This window comes from Zea mays, chromosome 2 (assembly GCF_902167145.1).
Source record: "Zea mays cultivar B73 chromosome 2, Zm-B73-REFERENCE-NAM-5.0, whole genome shotgun sequence".
Lineage (NCBI taxonomy): Eukaryota > Viridiplantae > Streptophyta > Magnoliopsida > Poales > Poaceae > Zea > Zea mays.
Window position 1 is genome coordinate 10,955,326 of NC_050097.1, and position 22,202 is coordinate 10,977,527.

The window sequence follows — 22,202 nt, forward strand, 5'->3', positions numbered from 1 at the left end:
AGCGAGACCATGCAGCACAGGTCATTTAATACTAGTAAGTAGTAACTGACGCGCGCAGCGAGCGTTACCGCGTTTAGTTTCATTAGTCGTAGGTTACTAAACTTTCCCTGCTGATTATATGGACTAAATAAATTTTGAATACATTAAATGCAACATCGAAATACCTTTTTCTTGTTTTTTTTGTGTATGACGTCAGTTTTATAGACAAATTAATTGAAGTAAATGTTATCATTTATTCTTTTTTAGCATCTATGTGAAGGACTAAAGACTAAAATCAATTAGTCTCTATTTTAGTCCTTCCGTTTGGTAAATAGGGACTAAACAAGACAAAAAACTAGAGACTAAAGATTAGTCCATCTAACTAAAGAAGGTCTTATTTGTGTTTTAAATAATAATAGAATTACTTAGACGAGTGATAGAAATTGATTTTATTTATATGTGTAAAATGGTATACACTTTTCTTTCTAAAGTAAAGGCGGAGAGGAACTTCGGAGGCAATTTTGTCAGGGTTTTCTTTAGCTTGAGGCATGTCGTCCTATGAATTAATAGCTAATATGGTTAGACAACCGAAAAGAAAAAAAAACTCATACAAATACACATGGAGGAGCGCGTGTAACTCTCTATATAACAAATATAAATGTATCACTCAAGAACTTCTATAGCACAAATCATTCACGTAAGCAACGAACAGAAAGTTATAGAACTGGATAAAAATTGAAACATGATACTAATAGAGAAAGCAAACAATAGATAATATATCAGTACTAACGAAACAATGCAAATTTATACAAAAGAAACGATTAGTACGAACTTTTTTTCCTTTTTTTCTTTGTCCCTATTTGGTTTGATGTCAAAACAAAGAACAGAGTATTATTTGTTCAAAAGTTTGTAAGTCAAACGTAGAGATATGAAATGTTGACAATGTTATTATACAATGCGATTAATTACAAAGTGCACCTACAATTAAGAAGATAAATAGCGCACATAAACATGTATTTAAAAGAGAACCACCTATATTATGAATGTACATTAAAAGAGATAGCGCCTTATGGTGAAGCACAGAAGTTACACACTGTCAGATTTAGATCAAAAGGCTATAAAAAAAGAAAATGACGTGGCGCTTCGAGGGAGGAGCTTTGCTCCGCTGTTTAATATATAGTAAAGTAAAGTAATAACGCATTAGTTGACTCTGGAGGGGAACCATCGACGATGGTGTTCGTTGCGAGATCCTCCTGAGCCGAGTTTTGTCCCTGTCTTTCGATCTGGCGGGCTGTTCCCTTTGAATTAAAGTTATTGGATGATACAATTACAATATAGAGAAAAAAAGAAGACGTTACGTTTTATTTGAGTGTTCAGCTGTTCTGTAGCCATAGCTGTAGTTACTACTACTATTCGGACTACTGTAATCCGTAAAAATAAAAATATTGTAAAAGTTACGGACACAGTCAGATTAATAAAGCTACAAGCCACAACCACAACCAACAAGCCAGAACCTAGGAGGCGCTGCTGGCCTGCTGTGGCCTATGGGCGTGCAGCGTGCTTGCTGCTATAGATGTTCAATAAGCACGAGGCCCGCGAGCCCGGCACGAAGCCCGTTGTTTGAGCCCGGTCCGAGCCCGGCACGGCCCGGTTCTATGCGGGCCCGGGCCCGCCCGGCACGAATAAGCGGGCCGGGCTCGGACAAGAAACTAGGCACGGTGGGCTAGCCCGGCACGGCCCGTTTAGCTCTAAGCCCGTTAAGCCAGCTTTTTTTATACTAAAACGTGTTTACCGACCCGCATAACCCGCTTTTCGGTCCGCTTTTTTCGGGCTAAACGTGCCGGCCCGGCCCGTTTAGGCCCGCTGCGGGCCAGGCTCGGACAAGAAATTGAGCCCGCGTGTCTAGACGGCCCGGCCTAAAACGGGCCGGGCGGCCCATTTGTACAACTCTACTTGCTGCTTCGTGCGGGCAAGCAAGTAGGAGAGGCCGACGGCCGGACAGGGACGGCCACGCGCACACGTCACGGAGGGAAGGGGCTGGATCATCTCGTAATTCCAATTCATAAGCTACTACTGGATTGATCTTCCTCACGATTTTGTACGGCCCAAAGTACCGAAATGACAGCTTGTGATTCATTCGTTCGTCATGCACTGATGACTGCCAGTATGGTTGTAATTTGAGGAATATTACTTGATCTCCTACTGCAAACACACGGTCCTGCACGCACTGCAAGTGCATTCGCACCTGTTGAGCATCAGTTGTCTGTTCTACAGAAACTGTTTCAAGTCCGCCACAACACATTGATCCACAACAGGGGACTCCAAAGTGAGATGGTGGGTGATTTGCCAAGATATGAGTGAGAACAAGTGTTATACCAGACGTCTTTGGAGTGCCTTTACGCAGGGGATTAATCTCCCACTCCACCTTGCTAGGCTGCTACGGCGGCACTGGCCTTTTTCTCTTTGACAGCAGCATCGGTTCCTTAAAGCAACGTAGATAGGCCTTAAAGCACTGGTTTATTCTTTCGGTTTGGCCGTCCATTTGTGGATGATACGAGCTGCTCATGCAAAGTTTAGTGCTAACCAACCAAAATGATTCTTGCCAAAGCTTGCCAGTGAAAACGGGGATCACGACCCAAGATGATGGAACAAGGAAGACAGTGCAGCTTGTACACTTCTTTCAGATAAACTTTTTAAAGCTGTGAAGGGATGAGCTAAAGCCAAAAATGAGCATATTTTCTAAAACTTATCAACTACCAGTAGAATACGATTGGCCCGATGAGAAGGTGGCAGTCCTGAAATGAAGTATAAAGAGTGTGTTTGGTTTGAGGAACGAAGTGATCCATCTTCTTCTCACCTCTCACTTTTTTATTTGGTTTGTATAATAGAATGAGTTGATCCATCACTACATCATTCCTCATAAGCTAATAATTAGTATATACATGAGTAGTGAGTTGATTCTACCAAAATTGATGAAATAAACTTATGATACATCACCTTATGAAGTATATAGTAACTCCATAAACCAAACACACCAAAACTGACCACATTGATTCTTTCTGGTTTAGCTTGCTGACAAATCCTACCGGACCGAACATACTCTCTGGTTTGCCCTTTCATTCCTAGCCACGCAAACAGCGCTTTGATCCGACTATACGTGATAGGAAAACCGGAGTGCCCACCCCTACAACGCTATCATGTAATGCAGATATGACTGACAGTTGCAAAGTTTGGTTGTTGCCAAGCCAAGCCAAATTCTTCCCTTGAACCTCTAGCTGCTAGGCATTCGACCAATCGTTTGGCCTCCGGGTCGACGTCATAACCTTGTGTAACTTGGCTTAACCACCAAGGAACCACTGAAGAAACCGACACTGCATTTAGTTGAGCTTCAGAAACATCCTGTTCCATACCCTGGTCTGCGAAATAAGGCGTCGGCCACCCGGTTCTCACTCCCTTGCCTATAAACAATGTGAAACTAGAGACCCATAAGTTTTGTTAGTGCTTTCTATTGCCAAGGGGTGGAAGCTCGTTGATCATCCAAATGAACAAGACTTTGATGACCAGTTTTGATAACGAATTCAGCATGCTGGAGATACGGTCTCCATTGTTCGACAGCGAATAAAATAGCTAGACACTCCTTTTCATAAGTTGACGGTCCCAGGTTTCTAGGTCCCAATGCTCGACTAATGTATGCAATTGGATGCCATTGTTGTTGCAGCACTGCTCCAATACCTCCACTGCTAGCATCTGTCTCGATGGTAAACTGTTTGGAGAAGTTAGGAATGGCAAGCACAAGAGCCTCAGCTAAAGCCTTCTTCAGAGTAAGAAATGCCTGATTAGTTGTTTCAGTCACACAATTACACAAAGATGGTATCCTTTTTGGCAGATTAGTGAGTGGCCTACTTATAATGCCAAATTGAGCCACAAATTTTCTATAATAACCACCCATCCATAAGAAGCTGTGTAGTTCTTTAATATAGGTTGAAATAGGCCACTACTGACTAATGAACACCTTCTTGGGATCTGTGGACATACCATCATCACTCACAATATGTCCTAGAAACTCCAATATATCTTGAGCAAATAAAGTTTTGTTTGAATCTTCGTGGGCTCATGGAATATCTAAACACCGTGCTACTAAAGTCTCTCCTTTTGAGCTTGTTTATGGACAGGAAGCTATCTAGCCTGTGGAGATAAGCCTAAATACTATCAGGTTTGCCATGCAGAACAATCTAACCGTCGGAGATTATTATAATTTGTTGATGGACAATATTGATGAAGTAACCGACAAAAGAATCATGGCTCTAGGAGAGATCGAGAAAGACAAGATTATTGTGGCCAAAGCTTACAGCAAGAAGGTTAAGGCTAAGTCACTCCAAGTTTGGGATCTAGTGTGGAAGACCGTCTTGCCACTAAGAAGCCGGGTCACCAAGTGGGGAAGGACCTTACAGAATCACATAGGTAATAACCGGTAATGCCTACATGTTGCAGACTTTGTAAGGTGAGGACCTACCCAAGGCGTTGAATGGTCATTTCTTAAAGCAATATCATCCTATTAAGTGGTAAGATGCTTAGGAAAATCGATGTTGTTGCATCGAGTTGTTTCCAGCCTGCACCAGTACTTTTGGTTCACTTGAGCTTCCCCAAAAGGTAGGGGCGTGTGTTGAGCACCGTTTGTGGCACTGGCACGGTCGGACGGTCTGGCTCTGAGGCCCGGATGGTCCGCGATTAGATCAAATCAGGCGGATTAACTCCTATCTCCATGCGAGTTTATCCCTCTAAACTCGTGAGAGTTGTTGAAGGACACATAGGAACGGGTTCAGACCTCTCCCCTATATATTTGAAGGGGTACAACCGATTGAAAAAAACCAACAATCGAACCAACTCAATATATCTCTAATCCCTTTATTTTGCCCTAAGAGTAGACAGTAACATAGCCTTCTTTACCTCAATCTTCACCTGTATTCGACTCTACGTCGTCTGAAGGCGTCTTGGTGGTTTGTCGATCTCAAGACAAACCCTTGGATCTCTCTTTTCTGATGGGGTCCCTCCCGGAGGGTCAGATCCAGGTGCTGTTGGCGAACGCCGCCGCCTTTGCGCACTCGCGGACCGTCCGATCATTAGGCGCGGACTGTCCAATCATCTGGCGCGGACCGTTTGGCTCGGCGCAGAGAAGACTTAACTCTTGCTGCAGATCGTGGACCGTCTGACCTTAGGACCGTCTGCGCTGCCGTTGAGAGCACCTCCGTCGATACACCTCATGTATGGTTTTGTTTCCCAAGCAAGCAACTGATTGATGAACACATCGTAGTAACCTCAATGGTCTGCGCTCCTCTAGGTAGGGATGAAAGTGGTAATCCGAACTGTTAGAACAAATTTAATATTTTAAAATAAATATGTATAAAATTTGATGTTGATCTTTTCTTATGTTATCAAGCACATTAGTACAAATATGAATAAAATATTACATAAAATGTCTTATGTATTATTTGGTCCCTACAACACAAATAGTTAAAAAAAATACCGAATTTGTTTCTGAATCCATACCGAAGTTTATATCTATTATTTAAGAAAATATATAATGAATTTAAGGTTTATCCTTTATGAATCTTTACAAGCTGGATGTAAAAACAAGAATACAAATTTGTATTGTAGATTCTATATCCTATTTATTCGCAATCAAAGAAAAACGACTAAAAAACTGATTACCGAATAAATATCGTTTCCGACCGTTTTCATCCCTACTTCTAGGGACCCCTGCCTTCTGGGTTGTGGTCACCAGCTCGTCTATCTCACTCTATAATTTAAAAGTGTACTGTATAAGCAGTATTTTACATATACACTCTTGTGATATTCAGCCTCACAAAGCCACAAGTACTTGACACTTGCGTAGGAAATACATTTTTTCTCTCAAGTAAATCAATATAAGGGTGCATTTTTAGGTCGAGTTTGGCAATTGGACAACGACAAGTGAAACAGAATTGGTGGTGGACACAGATAATTTGAAAGGAAGACACATAAGTCCAGCTGCTCATGTTGAGACAAATCAAGGGAATTTTGTCTTAGTACAACACCCTTGTGTTGAGAGGCTTCAACGACCACCGATTAACCATGCTAGCTCAGCTTGTCGCAAGGAAGAGCGACCACGTACGACGACGACCTTGGCGAGGAAATGAATAAGCGAAGCATAAGACCCCGGCCTGGCTGGTGAGCACGACGGCGAAGGAGACGGATTAGGAGATTGGCAGGATACCTGTCTAGGTGACGAGGAAGTTGGAGAGAAGACTGGGTGGAGCAGGGGCGGCCGTAATAGATCGTGGTTCAAATGTTTTTTTATAAATAGTTTAAGATCTTAAATAATTTTAGTTCAAAAGTGAATATACATAAAACTCAATTTTAATCCGTTCTGATCCTGAATTTTATAGATCCTAAATTTTATAGTGTAAATTTTAGAATCCATTTTCACCCCTAGAGGAGGTGCAAACCAGTGGTGGGCGATACGCAGACGAGCCTCAACCGTGGGTGACTCACAAGACAAGCAACCGAGAGAAAATTTTGGTCTGACTATACTCACCGAGACGAAGCAACCGAGATATAAAAAAAAACTACAGTATTAATTAAACCATGGTTTAATACTATGTAGTATTACTACGGAACTCCATAAATACCACGTTCAAACAGGGTCTTAAAAGCGTAGAGATAACACACACACCGAGCGCACGTCGGCAGGTCGGCACGTCGACGCATGGCGCAGAGTGCGACTGTGCTCGGATGGTCATCAACCAACCACGCTGGGCCGGCCGGGTCCCCTCCCCTCCCCTCTACGACAGCTTGTTTGGTTGTATTGTTTTTGAGCTAGCAAGCACCGGCCTCAACACCGGTAGTACGTAGCGTAGGTATCGTCCACTCGTCCGGCCGTCGCGCGCGCTGCTCCTGCCTTCTTCCTCTCGCTGATATATTGGCGACGCACTTACGATCGAGGCCAGCAGCTGGGGTTGGACTTGGATAGCTAGCTAGATGGCCAAGCCACTGAACCTGACTCCTGCCTTCCTCTCGCTGATGGCCACCAGCTGCCGCTTCAGCTCCGGCGGGCATGCGCACCGCTTCGCCTCGTCGCTACCGTGCGGGAGGACGACGCCGACGCCACGGACCACGTCGTCGTCTACGCGCCCTGCGGCTCAGGGTAACAAAACTTCAAATTCATCATGTACTGTATGATATATGTAACAGTTTCTTGCTTCAGTTAGCCCTGACAGAAGCAAGCAACGCGATGACGAAGCAGCATCGGAGACTACGATAAGGCAGCAGCTCCAGCAAGTCGATGTGCTTGAGAACACGGGGATTTCTCGGCATTTTGCTGGTGAAATCAAGTGTATCCTTGACAGGACATACAGGTACCAATGCAATACTGTAGCGAAAACCAAAATTTCCTGTGGGCTGTGGGGAACAAGTTTTCTGTTAGTTTTTGGTGGAAACGACGGAGAAGTCAACGATTGACTTGTCGGTACTGTTTAAACCGAGAGGGAAATTGAAAGATAACCAACAAGCAACTTAGCACCGTCGATTAATTGCCAGAAAAAATATTTTAAGGGCTAATTTGATAACTCCTTTTTTCCAAAGGATTCTCATTTTTCTAAACAAAAATAAACTAATTTACCTTTAAAAAATAGAAATCCATTGGACAAATAGGGTTGTAGTTTGGGAACCATGTTTTCTCAAGGGATTTTCATTTTTCTAAGGGAAATTAGTTCATTTTCCCTTTGAAAAATAAGAATCCCTTAGAAAAATGGAGTCCCCAAACTATATATATATATATATATATATAAAATGTTATGTTAGAAAATACTAAATGAGAAAATACACAATTTAATATAAGTAATTTTGTTATTAGTGATCTACTCTATGTATTTCAAATTAAAAGGCATTTTAAGTTTTCTAAACATATAGCTTTTGCTATGTATTTAGATGTGTTGCCTAGATACATAATAAAAATTATTTTAAAAACAAAATATGTTATAGTTTGAAATAAATGGATTATTAAACACTATTATTAACTAATAATTTTATCTCCTAAACTTCAAGCTTATAGGAGAGCACAACTTGATCGACTATTTTTCGAAATTTATGTACTTACAACCAGGAATTTTGCAGATGTTGGTTAGAGAGGCACGAGGAAATTATGCAGGACACAACAACATGTGCGATGGCATTTCGTATTCTAAGGATGAACGGATATGATGTCTCTTGTGGTATTTCACTAGGCCTAGAAATTTTCAGCACTTTCAACAATTGGATTTTAACTTTTAATCCTTAACACACTTGTCCACTTGAAAACGTGGTGCAGATCTGTTGTATCATGTTGTTGAAACATCCGGGATCCATGATCCACTTAGGGGACATTTGAATGACACAAGAACCTTGTTAGAATTACACAAGGCCTCTACAGTTAGTATCTCTGAAGACGAGTCTATCCTGGATAGCATAGGCTTAAGGTCAAGTACCTTACTGAGGGAACAAATGGAGTCTAGTGGTGCTCTACAAAATCCTCCACTCTTTAGAGAGGTATCCTTTGGTGACCATGTTGTTCTTGTCACTTTTAGAATTTGGAATATTGAATATATGTTAAACACTATATTTTGTATTTTCTCTTTAGGTGGAACATGCTCTGTACCATCCCTTCTACGCCACATTGGACCGTCTAACCCACAGGTGGAACATTGAAAATTTCAATACTACAGAGCACCAGATGCTAGACACACCATACTTGTAAGTTCTCAGTCCATAAAGTAAGGTTTCTTAAAATCATTGTAATGTAGATACTTGATGATACTAAATATTATTGAACCAGGTCCAGTCGATATACCAGTAGAGATATTCTAGCCTTGGGTATCAGAGACTTCAATTCCTCTCAACTTACTTACCAGCAAGAACTTCAACATCTTAAAAGGTAAATCGGATTGTTATGCCCTCCTGTTCTATGACAAGCCTACAACCATCAGCAATTCAAGTTATTTATGGATTGCAAAATCTTGTTGTTGCAGTTGGGTGAAAGAATGCAGGTTGGACCAACTACCATTTGTGAGGCAAAATTTGGCATACTTCTTATTGTCCGCTGCTGGCTGCATGTACTCCCCTGAACTGTCTGAAGCTCGCACTTTGTGTGCAAAAAATGGTGCACTCATAACTGTTGTTGATGACTTCTTTGATGTTGGAGGATCAAAAGAAGAACTTGAAAACCTTGTCATGTTGGTTGAGCTGTATGACCCTTGTCCTTTACCACGATGCCTTGTGCATCATCTTTCTTTATTAAGCAAAAGCGATGGCTTCTTATCATAATAACACTCTCTCGTTTTTATGTTTTTATAGGTGGGACGAGCATCGCAAAATTGAGTTTTACTCAGAACATGTAGAGATTATATTTTCTTCAATTTACAACTCAGTTAACCAGTATGGTGCAAAGGCTTCTTTGTTACAAGACCGCAATGTTACCAAACACCTAGTACAAATAGTAAGTCTAGTCTATAGACTTGTTTGCAGTATTTTTGTCTTTTCAACTTTGAGTATTGACTAGTGTTAAATGGCTTATGCAGTGGTTGGATTTGCTAAAGTCTATGATGACAGAGGTAGAGTGGCGTTTGAACAAATATGTGCCAACAGAGGAGGAATACATGACAAATGCATCTTTAACATTTGCATTGGGTCCCATTGTATTGCCAGCGTTGTATTTTGTTGGACCGAAGATCCCGGAGTCTATTGTTAAAGATCCAGAATACGATGAGTTGTTCAAGCTAATGAGCACATGTGGTCGACTCTTGAATGATGTTCAGAGTTTTGAGGTACATTACTGAGTTGCGAGTCTTAAGCTTTCATGACAATCCTGTTACAGGCTCAAGAAAGTATTAGTGCGATTAATTAATTAGCATAGGACACAATGGGTAATTGAGTTAGTTTTCATTCTTAGGTGCTATTATTTAATAGGTATATGAGCATGGTATACTAAATAATACCACTTTAGCCTTGACTAGTTTTAGGAGGTGTCTTCTTTGTAATCGAGAAAAAGGAAAACCCTTGTATATTCAAATTGATATATTGTTGCAGAGGGAGTACAAGGAGGGCAAGTTGAACATTGTTTCTCTCCTCGTTCTTCATGGTGGCTCCATGTCCATATCAGATGCCAGAAGGAAATTACAGAAGCCCATAGACACATGTAGGAGAGACCTCCTAAGACTAGTTCTTCGTGAAGAAAGTGTTGTTCCTAGGCCATGCAAGGAATTATTCTGGAAAATGTGCAAGGTCTGCTACTTCTTTTACTCGAGAACTGATGGGTTTAGGTCACCAGTGGAGAGGGCCAAAGAAGTGAATGCAGTGATCAACGAGCCATTAAAACTACAAGAAAACCATACACACATGTCTGTTTTGTGAGAGGAACCAAGTGTCGATGTGATGTCTTCATTTGATTTAGTAGGTGTGCTTTCTATATAAGACAGTTCGCTAGGTGACTGCATCAGGTGGTGCATAAAAACTCAGCACATTGGTAATGTATAGAAGTTGGCCCATATGTATGTCTGATTGTGGTTGGTGAGGTTAGTATTATTTTGAAATTTAAAAGGGTGACACCACTATAGAACTAGCATTTACTATCGTTCCATTACTATTGATTTCTAACGAGCCGTCAATTATAATAATTTAGTATTTATGCATTACTTGAAAATTTTAAAATGACTGGGGTCCATATTTCTCAGCAAGTAAAGGTCCCTATCTCTGTCGACTCAAACCATAAGACAATAGTAATCATTATTGGTTAAAGCTAGAAGCAGTATTGATAATGAGACTATCATTGTTGGTTGGTGACTTTAACAGATAGGGACATGTCACTGTCAGTTTGTGGCTTGAGTCTATCACTACTAGTTGTTGATATTAGCTCACAATGATATATGTATGGTACAAAATCTTCCTCTCTCCTCCCTCCCATTCTGAGCACAAACATTCAAGGAGGCAAAATTATTGAGTGCATCATCTCTACAAATTGAATCCAACAAAACATACATAAGTTCAAAGCAATACTTAACAAGATGATACCAAAATCATAAAAGATCCATTTTATAGTAAGACTAATGACACTTAACAGATCCATTTTATAATCCATAGAGAAAAGTTTCCTACTCTTTTAATCTGTGAAGGGGTCAGAAACAATTTATTCTGAGGAATCCCTCAACAAAAAGCCTCTGAAGAAATACAAGAATACATGATGAAGGTAATCACATTGGCAACACTAAAACCACGAGACAACTTGCTTGTGTACATATCAGCCACAAAAAACATAGTAAATGCAATCTTGGTCCAAGAACAACAAAAACAACACTTCAACAAAAACAACTTGCTTGTGTACATATCATGCCCTTAAGATTTCACATACATGATTTATAAATGACATAAGTGCAACATTGTCCTTTCTCTTTCTTTCTTGCTACACAAGTCTCGTACTTCATTGTGTGAAAGCCTCTTTGTGCCGAAGCTTCCAGCTTCGAGTTTCATCCTTGTCATCTGTGTGCGTGCCGAACGAAGCTTCTCCCCGCATTGCTTCGGCTATTCTTGATACAGCTTCGGCCGAGGCCTAGCTTCGCCTGTTGTTATTTGTGTACCTAAAACACATTTGTTCACCCCAAAACAATAGTTATTTGGCCAGACTGCATCCTTCCTTATCATAGGTGTAGGATTGTGAGAGCACCTAAAGGGGGGGGGGGTGAATAGGTGATCCTGTAAAAACTTGAAACTTAATGCCACAAAACTTGATTAGGAGTTAGCACAATAAAGCCAAGTGGCTAGAGAGGAGTTCTTGCAAAACACAATAACCACAAGACGATCAACACAGATAGGCACAGTGGTTTATCCCGTGGTTCGGCCAAGTCCAACACTTGCCTACTCCACGTTGTGGCGTCCCAATGGACGAGGGTTGCACTCAACCCCTCTCAAGCGATCCAAAGATCCACTTGAATACCACAGTGTTTTGCTTTGTTTCACTATATCCCGTTTGCGAGGAATCTCCACAACTTGGAGTCTCTCGCCCTTACAATTTGATGTTCACAAAGAATCACGGAAGTAAGGATGGGATGATCAACACAAACAAGACACAAAATCAGAGCACAAACACGCACACAAGTCACAACTCGAGCTCACAACACAACCCGAAGAGTTCTCTACTCAAATGGAGCTCTAGTTGCTATCACAAAGAATCAAATGCGCGGAATTGGAGTCTTGGTGCTTAGGAATGCTTAGAGAATGCTTGGTGTGCTCCTCCATGCGCCTAAGTGTCCCTTTTATAGCCCCAAGGCAGCTAGGAGCCGTTGAGAGCATTCCAGGAAGGCAATTCTTGCCTTCTGTCGCCTGGCGCACCGGACAGTCCGGTGCACCACCGGACACTGTCCAGTGCGGATTTCTTTCCTATACTGGCGCAGCCGATCGTTGGCGATTTGGAGCCATTGGCGCACCGGACACTGTCCGGTGCACACCGGACAGCCCGGTGCCCCCTTCAGACCATTGGTCCGGCCACGCGTCACGCGCGGATTGCGCGGCCGACCGTTGGCCCGGCCGACCGTTGGCTCATCGGACAGTCCGGTGCACACCGGACAGTCCGGTGAATTTTAGCCTTACGCCGCCGACGAATTCCCGAGAGTGACCTTTTCACCAGAGCCAGCCTGGCGCACCGGACACTGTCCGGTGCACCCAGACCGAGCAGCCTTTTGGTTGTACATAGCCAACTTCTTCATAATTGTTTCTCCTGTTTCTAGCACTTAGACACAATACATTAGTCTTCAAAATAATGTACTAAGTCTAGAAACATACCTTTAATCTTGATTTGCACTTATTGATCCCTTGGCATAATTTAACACTTAAGCACTTGTGTTGGACACTTAATCACCAAAATACTTAGAAATGGCCCAAGGGCACATTTCCCTTTCAATCTCCCCCTTTTTGGTGATTTATGCCAACACAACAAAAAGTATCTAAAAGAAGTGCAACATCAATGCAAATGAGAACACAAATTTGTTTTGATTCAAATTTGGCATATTTGGATCATTCTTTGCCACCACTTGGTTTGTTTTTGCAAATCAAACTCAATTTCCTATCTCTAAGTCAAATTCACTTGTTGAAGCATAGAGAGGGATATTCCAAGAGAAATTGATCACTGATTCAAAAACTCCCCCTATTTTCCATAATCGAACATTCTCCCCACAAGAGGCCAACTTTTGACAAGAGAGACAATAAGAGAGTTTTGACAAACCAAAAGCGTTTTGACAAACCAAAAGCTCTATTCTACTATTTTCAAAATTCTCAAGTGGTAGCTGATCCATTTATTGCTTTGGCCTTAATTTCTCCCCCTTTGGCATCAAGCACCAAAACGAGATCATTTTTGGCCCTTTGAACCCCATTGCCTCACCAAAGTCTTCAGTCAAGAGTAAAAAGGCAATAAGAGCATGGAGATGAACTTGGAATAAGTTACCCTCTCATCGGAGTGCAGTGGAAGTCTTGCATGGTCCAAGTCCACCTTTTCCCTTTCAAACCTCCTTTGAGACTAGATTAAGAAAACTCAGGCACATGGTTAGTCTCAAAGGGTCAAGTTGTAGCACAACTCCCCCTAAATATGTGCATCACTTGCAAATGGACTTGTGAGGTCCGGGGAGTGTTTGTACAACTTGAACACCATAAATACATAACAAAATGCATAAAGGAACATGATCAAAGCATAAGACACATGTATGCTACAAGTCACTCCAAGTTCCGCGAATCTAAGACATTTAGTTCACTACACAGCCTGCAAAAGGTCTTCTCATCTAGAGGCTTGGTAAAGATATCGGCTAGCTGGTTCTCGGTGCTAACATGAAACACTTCGATATCTCCCTTTTGCTGGTGGTCTCTCAAAAAGTGATGCCGGATGTCTATGTGCTTAGTGCGGCTGTGTTCAACAGGATTATCCGCCATGTGGATATCACTCTCATTATCACATAGGAGTGGGACTTTGCTCAGATTGTAGCCAAAGTCCCTGAGGGTTTGCCTCATCCAAAGTAGTTGCGCGCAACACTGTCCTGCGGCAACATACTCGGTCTCAGCGGTGGATAGGGCAACAGAAGTTTGTTTCTTAGAACTCCACAACACCAGGGACCTTCCTAAGAATTGGCACGTCCCCGATGTACTCTTCCTATCAACCTTACATCCAGCATAATCGGAGTCTGAGTATCCAATTAAGTCAAAGGTAGACCCTTTTGGATACCAGATCCCGAAGCAAGGCGTTGCAACTAAATATCTAAGAATTCGCTTCATGGTATCTAAGTGACACTCCCTTGGATCGGATTGAAATCTAGCACACATGCATACACTAAGCATTATATCCGGTCTACTAGCACATAAATAAAGTAAAGACCCTATCATAGACCGGTATGCTTTTTGATCAACGGACTTACCTCCTTTGTTGAGGTCGACATGTCCGGCGGTTCCCATTGGAGTCTTTGCGGGCTTGGCGTCCTTCATCCCAAACCGCTTTAGCAAGTCTTGCGTGTACTTCGTTTGGGAGATGAAGGTGCCGTCCTTGAGTTGCTTCACTTGAAACCCAAGGAAGTAGTTCAACTCGCCCATCATCGACATCTCAAACTTTTGAGTCATCACCCTACTAAACTCTTCACAAGACTTTTGGTTAGTAGAACCAAATATTATGTCATCGACATAAATTTGGCACACAAATAGGTCACCATCACATGTCTTAGTAAAAAGAGTTGGATCGACTTTCCCAGCCTTAAAAGCATTAGCAATTAAAAAGTCTCTAAGGCATTCATATCATGCTCTTGGGGCTTGCTTAAGTCCATAGAGCGCCTTAGAAAGCTTACACACGTGGTCGGGGTACCGTTCATCCTCAAAGCCAGGGGGTTGCTCTACGTACACCGCCTCCTTGATTGGCCCGTTGAGGAAGGCGCTCTTCACATCCATTTGGAACAACCTGAAAGAATGGTGAGCGGCATAGGCTAACAATATGCGAATCGACTCTAGCCTAGCCACAGGAGCAAAAGTCTCCTCAAAGTCCAAACCTGCGACTTGGGCATAACCTTTTGCCACAAGTCTAGCCTTGTTCCTTGTCACCACTCCGTGCTCGTCCTGTTTGTTGCGGAACACCCACTTGGTTCTCACAACGTTTTGCTTGGGACATGGCACCAGTTTCCAAACTTCATTTCTCTTGAAATTGTTGAGCTCCTCCTGCATGGCCAACACCCAGTCCAGATCTAGCAAAGCCTCTTCTACCCTGAAAGGCTCAATAGAAGAGACAAAAGAGTAATGCTCACAAAAATTAACTAATCTAGAGCGAGTAGTTACTCCCTTGCTAATATCACCCAAAATTTGATCGACGGGATGATTCCTTTGAATCGTCGCTCGAACTTGAGTCGGAGGGGCTTGAAGTGCTTCTTCCTCCATAGAATGATCATCTTGTGCTCCCCCTTGATCACATGCCTCCTCTTGATGAACCTGTTCATCGTCTTGAGTTGGGGGATGCACCATTGTTGAGGAAGAAGGTTGATCTTGCTCCTTTTGTTCCTGTGGCCGCACATCTCCAATCGCCATGGTGCGTATTGCGGCTGTTGGAACGTCTTCTTCATCTACATCATCAAGATCAACAACTTGCTCTCTTGGAGAGCCATTAGTCTCATCAAATACAACGTCGCTAGAGACTTCTACCAAACTCGATGATTTGTTGAAGACCCTATACGCCTTTGTATTTGAGTCATAACCTAACAAAAACCCTTCTACAGCTTTGGGAGCAAACTTAGAATTTCTACCTTTCTTCACTAGAATATAACATTTGCTCCCAAATACACGAAAGTATGACACATTGGGTTTGTTACCGGTTAGGAGTTCATATGAAGTCTTCTTGAGGAGTCGATGAAGGTAGACCCGGTTTATGGCGTGGGACGCCGTGTTCACAGCTTCCGACCAAAACCGTTTGGGGGTCTTGAATTCTCCAAGCATCGTCCTTGCCATATCGATGAGTGTCCTGTTCTTCCTCTCTACCACACCATTTTGCTGTGGTGTGTAGGGAGCGGAGAACTCGTGCTTAATTCCTTCCTCCTCAAGGTACTCCTCCACTTGAAGGTTCTTGAACTCGGATCCGTTGTCACTCCTTATCTTCTTTACCTTGAGCTCAAACTCATTTTGAGCTCTCCTTAGGAAGCGCTTGAGGGTCCCTTGGGTTTCTGTTTTATCCTGCAAAAAGAATACCCAAGTGAAGTGGGAAAAGTCATCAACGATAACAAGACCATACTTACTTCCTCCTATGCTTAGATAGGCGACGGGTCCGAAGAGGTCCATATGAAGCAACTCCAAAGGTCTTGATGTGGTCATCACATTTTTGGTATGATGAGAGCTTCCCACCTGTTTACCTGCTTGACAAGCTGCACAAGGTCTATCTTTTTCGAAGGTTACATTTGTTAGACCTATTACATGTTCTCCCTTTAGAAGTTTGTGAAGGTTCTTCATCCCCACATGTGCTAAACGGTGATGCCACAGCCAGCCCATGCTAGTCTTAGCGATTAAGCATGCATCTAGACCGACCTCCTCTTTTGCAAAATCAACTAAATAGAGTTTGTCGTCTAGTACACCCTTAAAAGCTAATGAACCATCACTCCTTCTAAAGACAGACACATCTACATTTGTGAATAAGCAATTATATCCCATATTACATAATTGACTAACGGACAACAAATTATACCCGAGCGATTCAACTAAAAACACATTAGAGATAGAATGCTCGGAAGAAATTGCTATTTTTCCTAGTCCTTTAACCTTGCCTTGATTCCCGTCACCGAATATGATTGAGTCTTGGGAATCTTTGTTCTTGACGTAGGAGGTGAACATCTTCTTCTCCCCCGTCATGTGGTTTGTGCATCCGCTGTCGATAATCCAGCTTGATCCCCCGGATGCATAAACCTGCAAGGCAAATTTAGGCTTGGGTCTTAGGTACCCAACTCTTGTTGGGTCCTACAAGGTTAGTGACAATATCCTTAGGGACCCAAATGCAAGTTTTATCTCCCTTGCATTTTGCCCCTGTTTTCCTAGCAATCACCTTCTTATCCTTTCTACATATAGCAAAGGAAGCATTGCAAGCATGATAAATTGTAGAAGGTTCATTACTTGTTTTCCTAGGTACATGAACAACATTTCTTCTAGACATAACATTTTTCTTAGCCAAATTTCTATCATGCATAATGGAGGAACTTGAAGCAAACATGGCATTTGAATCATAAGCATTACAACTCCTATCATAATGAACATTTCTAGAATGTCTCTTATCACCATAAATGAAAGCATGATTCTTTTGACTACTATTAATCATAGGAGCCTTCCCTTTCTCCTTGGCGGGAATGAGAGCCTTATGACTTGTTAAGTTCTTGGCTTCTCTCTTAAAGCCAAGCCCATCCTTAATTGAGGGGTGTCTACCAATGGTGTAGGCATCCCTTGCAAATTTTAGTTTATCAAAGTCATTTTTGCTAGTCTTAAGTTGGGCATTAAGACTAGTCACTTCATCATTTAACTTTGCAATAGAAACTAGGTGTTCACTACAAGCATCAACATTAAAATCTTTACACCTATTGCAAATCACAACATGTTCTACACAAGAGTTAGATTTATTTGCTACTTCTAGTTTAGCATTTAAATCATCATTAGCATTTTTAAACTAGAAATGGTCTCATGGCAAGTAGATAGTTCACAAGAAAGCATTTCATTCCTTTTAACTTCTAAAGCAAGAGATTTTTGTGCCTCTATAAATTTATCATGTTCTTCATACAAAAGATCCTCTTGCTTTTCTAACAATCTATTCTTATCATTCAAAGCATCAATCAATTCATTGATCTTATCGATTTTAGTTCTATCTAAGCCCTTGAACAAACTAGCGTAGTCTATTTCATCATCACTATATTCATCATCACTAGAAGAAGCATAAGTAGACTTTCGAGTGTTTACCTTCTTCTCCTTTGCCATGAGGCAGGTGTGATGCTCGTTGGGGAAGAAGGACGATTTGTTGAAGGCCGAGGCGGCGAGTCCTTCGTTGTCGGAGTTAGACGACGAAAAATTCGAGTCCCACTCCTTGCCAAGGTGTGCCTCGCCCTTAGCCTTCTTGTAAGCCTTCTTCTTTTCCCTCTTCTTCTCTTGTTCCTGGTCACTATCATTATCGGGACAATTAGCGATAAAATGACCAATCTTACCACACTTGAAGCAGGAGCGCTTTCCCTTCGTCTTGCTTTTGTTGGGATGTTCCTTGCGACCTTTGAGTGGCGTCTTGAATCGCTTGATGATGAGGGCCATTTCTTCTTCGTTAAGCCCGGCTGCCTCAACTTGCGCCACCTTGCTAGGTAGCGCCTCCTTGCTCCTCGTTGCTTTGAGAGCAACGGTTTGAGGCTCGTGGATTAGGCCATTCAACGCATCATCGACGTATCTTGCCTCCTTGATCATCATCCACCCGCTTACAAACTTTCCAAGTATTTCTTCGGGAGACATCTTGGTGTACCTAGGATTTTCACGAATATTGTTTACAAGATGTGGATCAAGGACAGTGAAAGACCTTAGCATTAGGCGGACGACGTCGTGGTCCGTCCATCGCGTGCTTCCATAGCTCCTTATTTTGTTGACGAGGGTCTTGAGCCGGTTGTACGTTTGGGTTGGCTCCTCTCCCCTGATCATTGTGAATCTCCCAAGTTCGCCCTCCACCAACTCCATCTTGGTGAGCATGGTGACGTCATTTCCCTCATGAGAGATCCTGAGGGTGTCCCAAATCTGCTTGGCGTTATCCAAGCCGCTCATCTTATGGTATTCATCCCTGCACAATGAGGCTAACAACACAGTAGTAGCTTGTGCATTTTTATGAATCTGCTCATTGATGAATAAGGGACTATCCGTGCTATCAAATTGCATTCCATTTTCTACTATCTCCCATATACTTGGATGGAGAGAGAACAAGTGACTACGCATTTTGTGACTCCAAAATCTGTAGTCCTCTCCATCAAAGTGTGGAGGTTTGCCAAGAGGAATGTGAAAGTCGCCTAGAGGGGGGTGAATAGGGCGAAACTGAAATTCACAAAATTAATCACAACTACAAGCCGGGTTAGCGTTAGAAATAGAAACGAGTCCAAGAGAGAGGGCGTAAAACAAATCGCAAGCGAATAAAGAGTGTGACACGCGGATTTGTTTTACCGAGGTTCGGTTCTTGCAAACCTACTCCCCGTTGAGGTGGTCACAAAGACCGGGTCTCTTTCAACCCTTTCCCTCTCTCAAACAGTCCCTCGGACCGAGTGAGCTTTTCTTCTCAATCACTTGGAACACAAAGTTCCCACAAGGATCACCACACGATTGGTGTCTCTTGCCTCAATTACAAGTGAGTTTGATCTCAAGAAAGAATGAGAAAGAAAGCAATCCAAGCGCAAGAGCTCAAAAGAACACAACAAATCTCTCTCACTCAACATTAAAGCTTTTGTGGAATTGGGAGATGATTTGATCACTTGGGTGTGTCTAGAATTGAATGCTAGAGCTCTTGTAAGTGGTTGGAAGTTGAAAACTTGGATGACTTGAATGTGGGGTGGTTGGGGGTATTTATAACCCCAACCACCAAACTAGCCGTTTGGTGGAGGCTGCTGTCGCATGGCGCACCGGACAGTCCGGTGCGCCACCGGACACTGTCCGGTGCGCCAGCCACGTCACCAGGCCGTTGGGTTCCGACCGTTGGAGTTCTGACGAGTGGGCCCGCCTGGCTGTATGGTGGTGCACCGGACAAGTCCTGTAGACTGTCCGATGTGCCACCCGCGCGTGCTCTGCTCCTCTGCGCGCGCTGGCGCGCATTTAATGCGTTGCAGTCGACCGTTGGCGCGAAGTAGTCGTTGCTCCGCTGGCTCACCGGACAGTCCGGTGTGCACCGGACATGTCCGGTGAATTATAGCGGAGCTGAAATCCGAAGCTGGCGAGTTCAGAGTCGCTCTCCTCTGGAGCACCGGACACTGTCCGGTGTGCACCGGACATGTCCGGTGAATTATAGTGAAGCGCCTCTGAAAATTCCCGAAGGTGCGAAGTTGGGCGTCGAGTTCCCTGGTGCACCGGACACTGTCCGGTGGTGCACCGGACAGTCCGGTGTGCCAGACCAGGGCAGCCTTCGGTTATCCCTTGCTCTTCTATGTTGAACCCATTTCTTGGTCTTTTTATTGGCTAAGTGTGAACCTTTGGCACCTGTATAACTTATAGACTAGAGCAAACTAGTTAGTCCAATTATTTGTGTTGAGCAATTCAACCACCAAAATCAATTAGGAAATAGGTGTAAGCCTAATTCCCTTTCAATCTCCCCCCTTTTTGGTGATTGATGCCAACACAAACCAAAGCAAAAGTGGAAGTGCATAATTGAACTAGTTTGCATAATGTACGTGCAAAGGTTACTTGGAATTGAGCCAATATAAATACTTATAAGATATGCATGGATTGTTTCTTTTATTTTTAACATTTTGGACCACGCTTGCACCATATGTTTTGTTTTTGCAAATTCTTTTGTAAATCCTTTTCAAAGTCCTTTTGCAAATAGTCAAAGGTAAATGAATAAGAGTTTTGAGAAGCATTTTCAAGATTTGAAATTTTCTCCCCCTGTTTCAAATGTTTTTCCTTTGACTAAACAAAACTCCCCCTAAATGAAATCCTCCTCTTAGTGTTCAAGAGGGTTTTAAGATATTGATTTTGAAAATACTACTACTCTCCCCTTTTTGAACACAAAGAGATACTAATTTGAAAATCATACCAATTGAGAAATTCTTTTTAAAATTAGGTGGTGGTGCGGTCCTTTTGCTTTGGGCTAATACTTTCTCCCCGTTTGGCATGAATTGCCAAAAACGGATACTTGAGTGAGATATAAGCCCTTCCATAACTACTTTCTCCCCTTTGGCAAATAGAACATATGAGTGAAGATTATACCAAAGCCGGAGAGATGCTCGGAGCGACGATGAAGGATAAGTTATGGAGTGGAAGCCTTTGTCTTTGCCGAAGACTCCAATTCCCTTTCAATACACATATGACTTGGTTTGGAATATACTTGAAAACACATTAGTCATAGTACATGAAAGAGACATGATCAAAGGTATATTTATGAGCTATATGTGCAAGACATCAAAAGAAATTTCTAGAATCAAGAATATTTAGCTCATGCCTAAGTTTGTTAAAAGTTTGTTCATCAAGTGGCTTGGTAAAGATATCAGCTAATTGATCTTTAGTATTAATGTATGCAATCTCGATATCTCCCTTTTGTTGGTGATCCCTTAGAAAGTGATACCGAATGGCTATGTGTTTAGTGCGGCTATGCTCAACGGGATTATCCGCCATGCGGATTGCACTCTCATTATCACATAGAAGAGGAACTTTGGTTAATTTGTAACCATAGTCCCTAAGGGTTTGCCTCATCCAAAGTAGTTGCGCGCAACAGTGGCCTGCGACAATGTACTCGGCTTCGGCGGTAGAAAGAGCTACGGAATTTTGCTTCTTTGAAGCCCAAGACACCAAGGATCTTCCCAAGAACTGGCAAGTCCCCGATGTGCTCTTTCTATTGATTTTACACCCCGCCCAATCGGCATCTGAATAACCAATCAAGTCAAAAGTGGATCCCCTAGGATACCAAAGCCCAAACTTAGGAGTATAAGCTAAATATCTCAAGATTCGTTTTACGGCCTTAAGGTGAGCTTCCTTAGGGTCGGCTTGGAATCTTGCACACATGCATACGGAAAGCATAATATCCGGTCGAGATGCACATAAATATAGTAAAGAGCCTATCATCGACCGGTATACCTTTTGATCGACGGACTTACCTTCCGTGTCGAGGTCGAGATGTCCATTGGTTCCCATGGGTGTCTTGATGGGTTTGGCATCCTTCATCCCAAACTTGCTTAGAATATCTTGAGTATACTTCGTTTGGCTTAGGAAGGTGCCCTCTTGGAGTTGCTTCACTTGAAATCCTAAGAAGTACTTCAACTCCCCCATCATTGACATCTCGAATTTTTGTGTCATGATCCTACTAACCTCTTCACATGTAGATTCGTTAGTAGACCCAAATATAATATCATCAACATAAATTTGGCATACAAACAAATCATTTTCAAGTGTTTTGGTAAAGAGTGTAGGATCGGCCTTTTCAACTTTGAAGCCATTAGTGATAAGAAAATCTC

The 22,202-nt window shown here is 42.4% G+C and overlaps 1 protein-coding gene across 1 annotated transcript; it reads left to right on the forward strand.

The window, feature by feature from the left end:
* Positions 1–6,979: 6,979 nt before the first annotated feature.
* On the forward strand, positions 6,980–10,597 carry LOC100274033 (ent-kaurene synthase B). Its single transcript, NM_001148416.1, has 10 exons — positions 6,980–7,162; positions 7,223–7,373; positions 8,131–8,228; positions 8,324–8,541; positions 8,633–8,745; positions 8,828–8,926; positions 9,021–9,236; positions 9,346–9,487; positions 9,570–9,815; positions 10,078–10,597. Exons 1-10 carry the CDS (start codon positions 6,997–6,999, stop codon positions 10,399–10,401), a joined length of 1,773 nt encoding a protein of 590 aa, NP_001141888.1. The 5' UTR covers positions 6,980–6,996; the 3' UTR covers positions 10,402–10,597.
* The last annotated feature ends 11,605 nt before the right edge of the window (positions 10,598–22,202 follow it).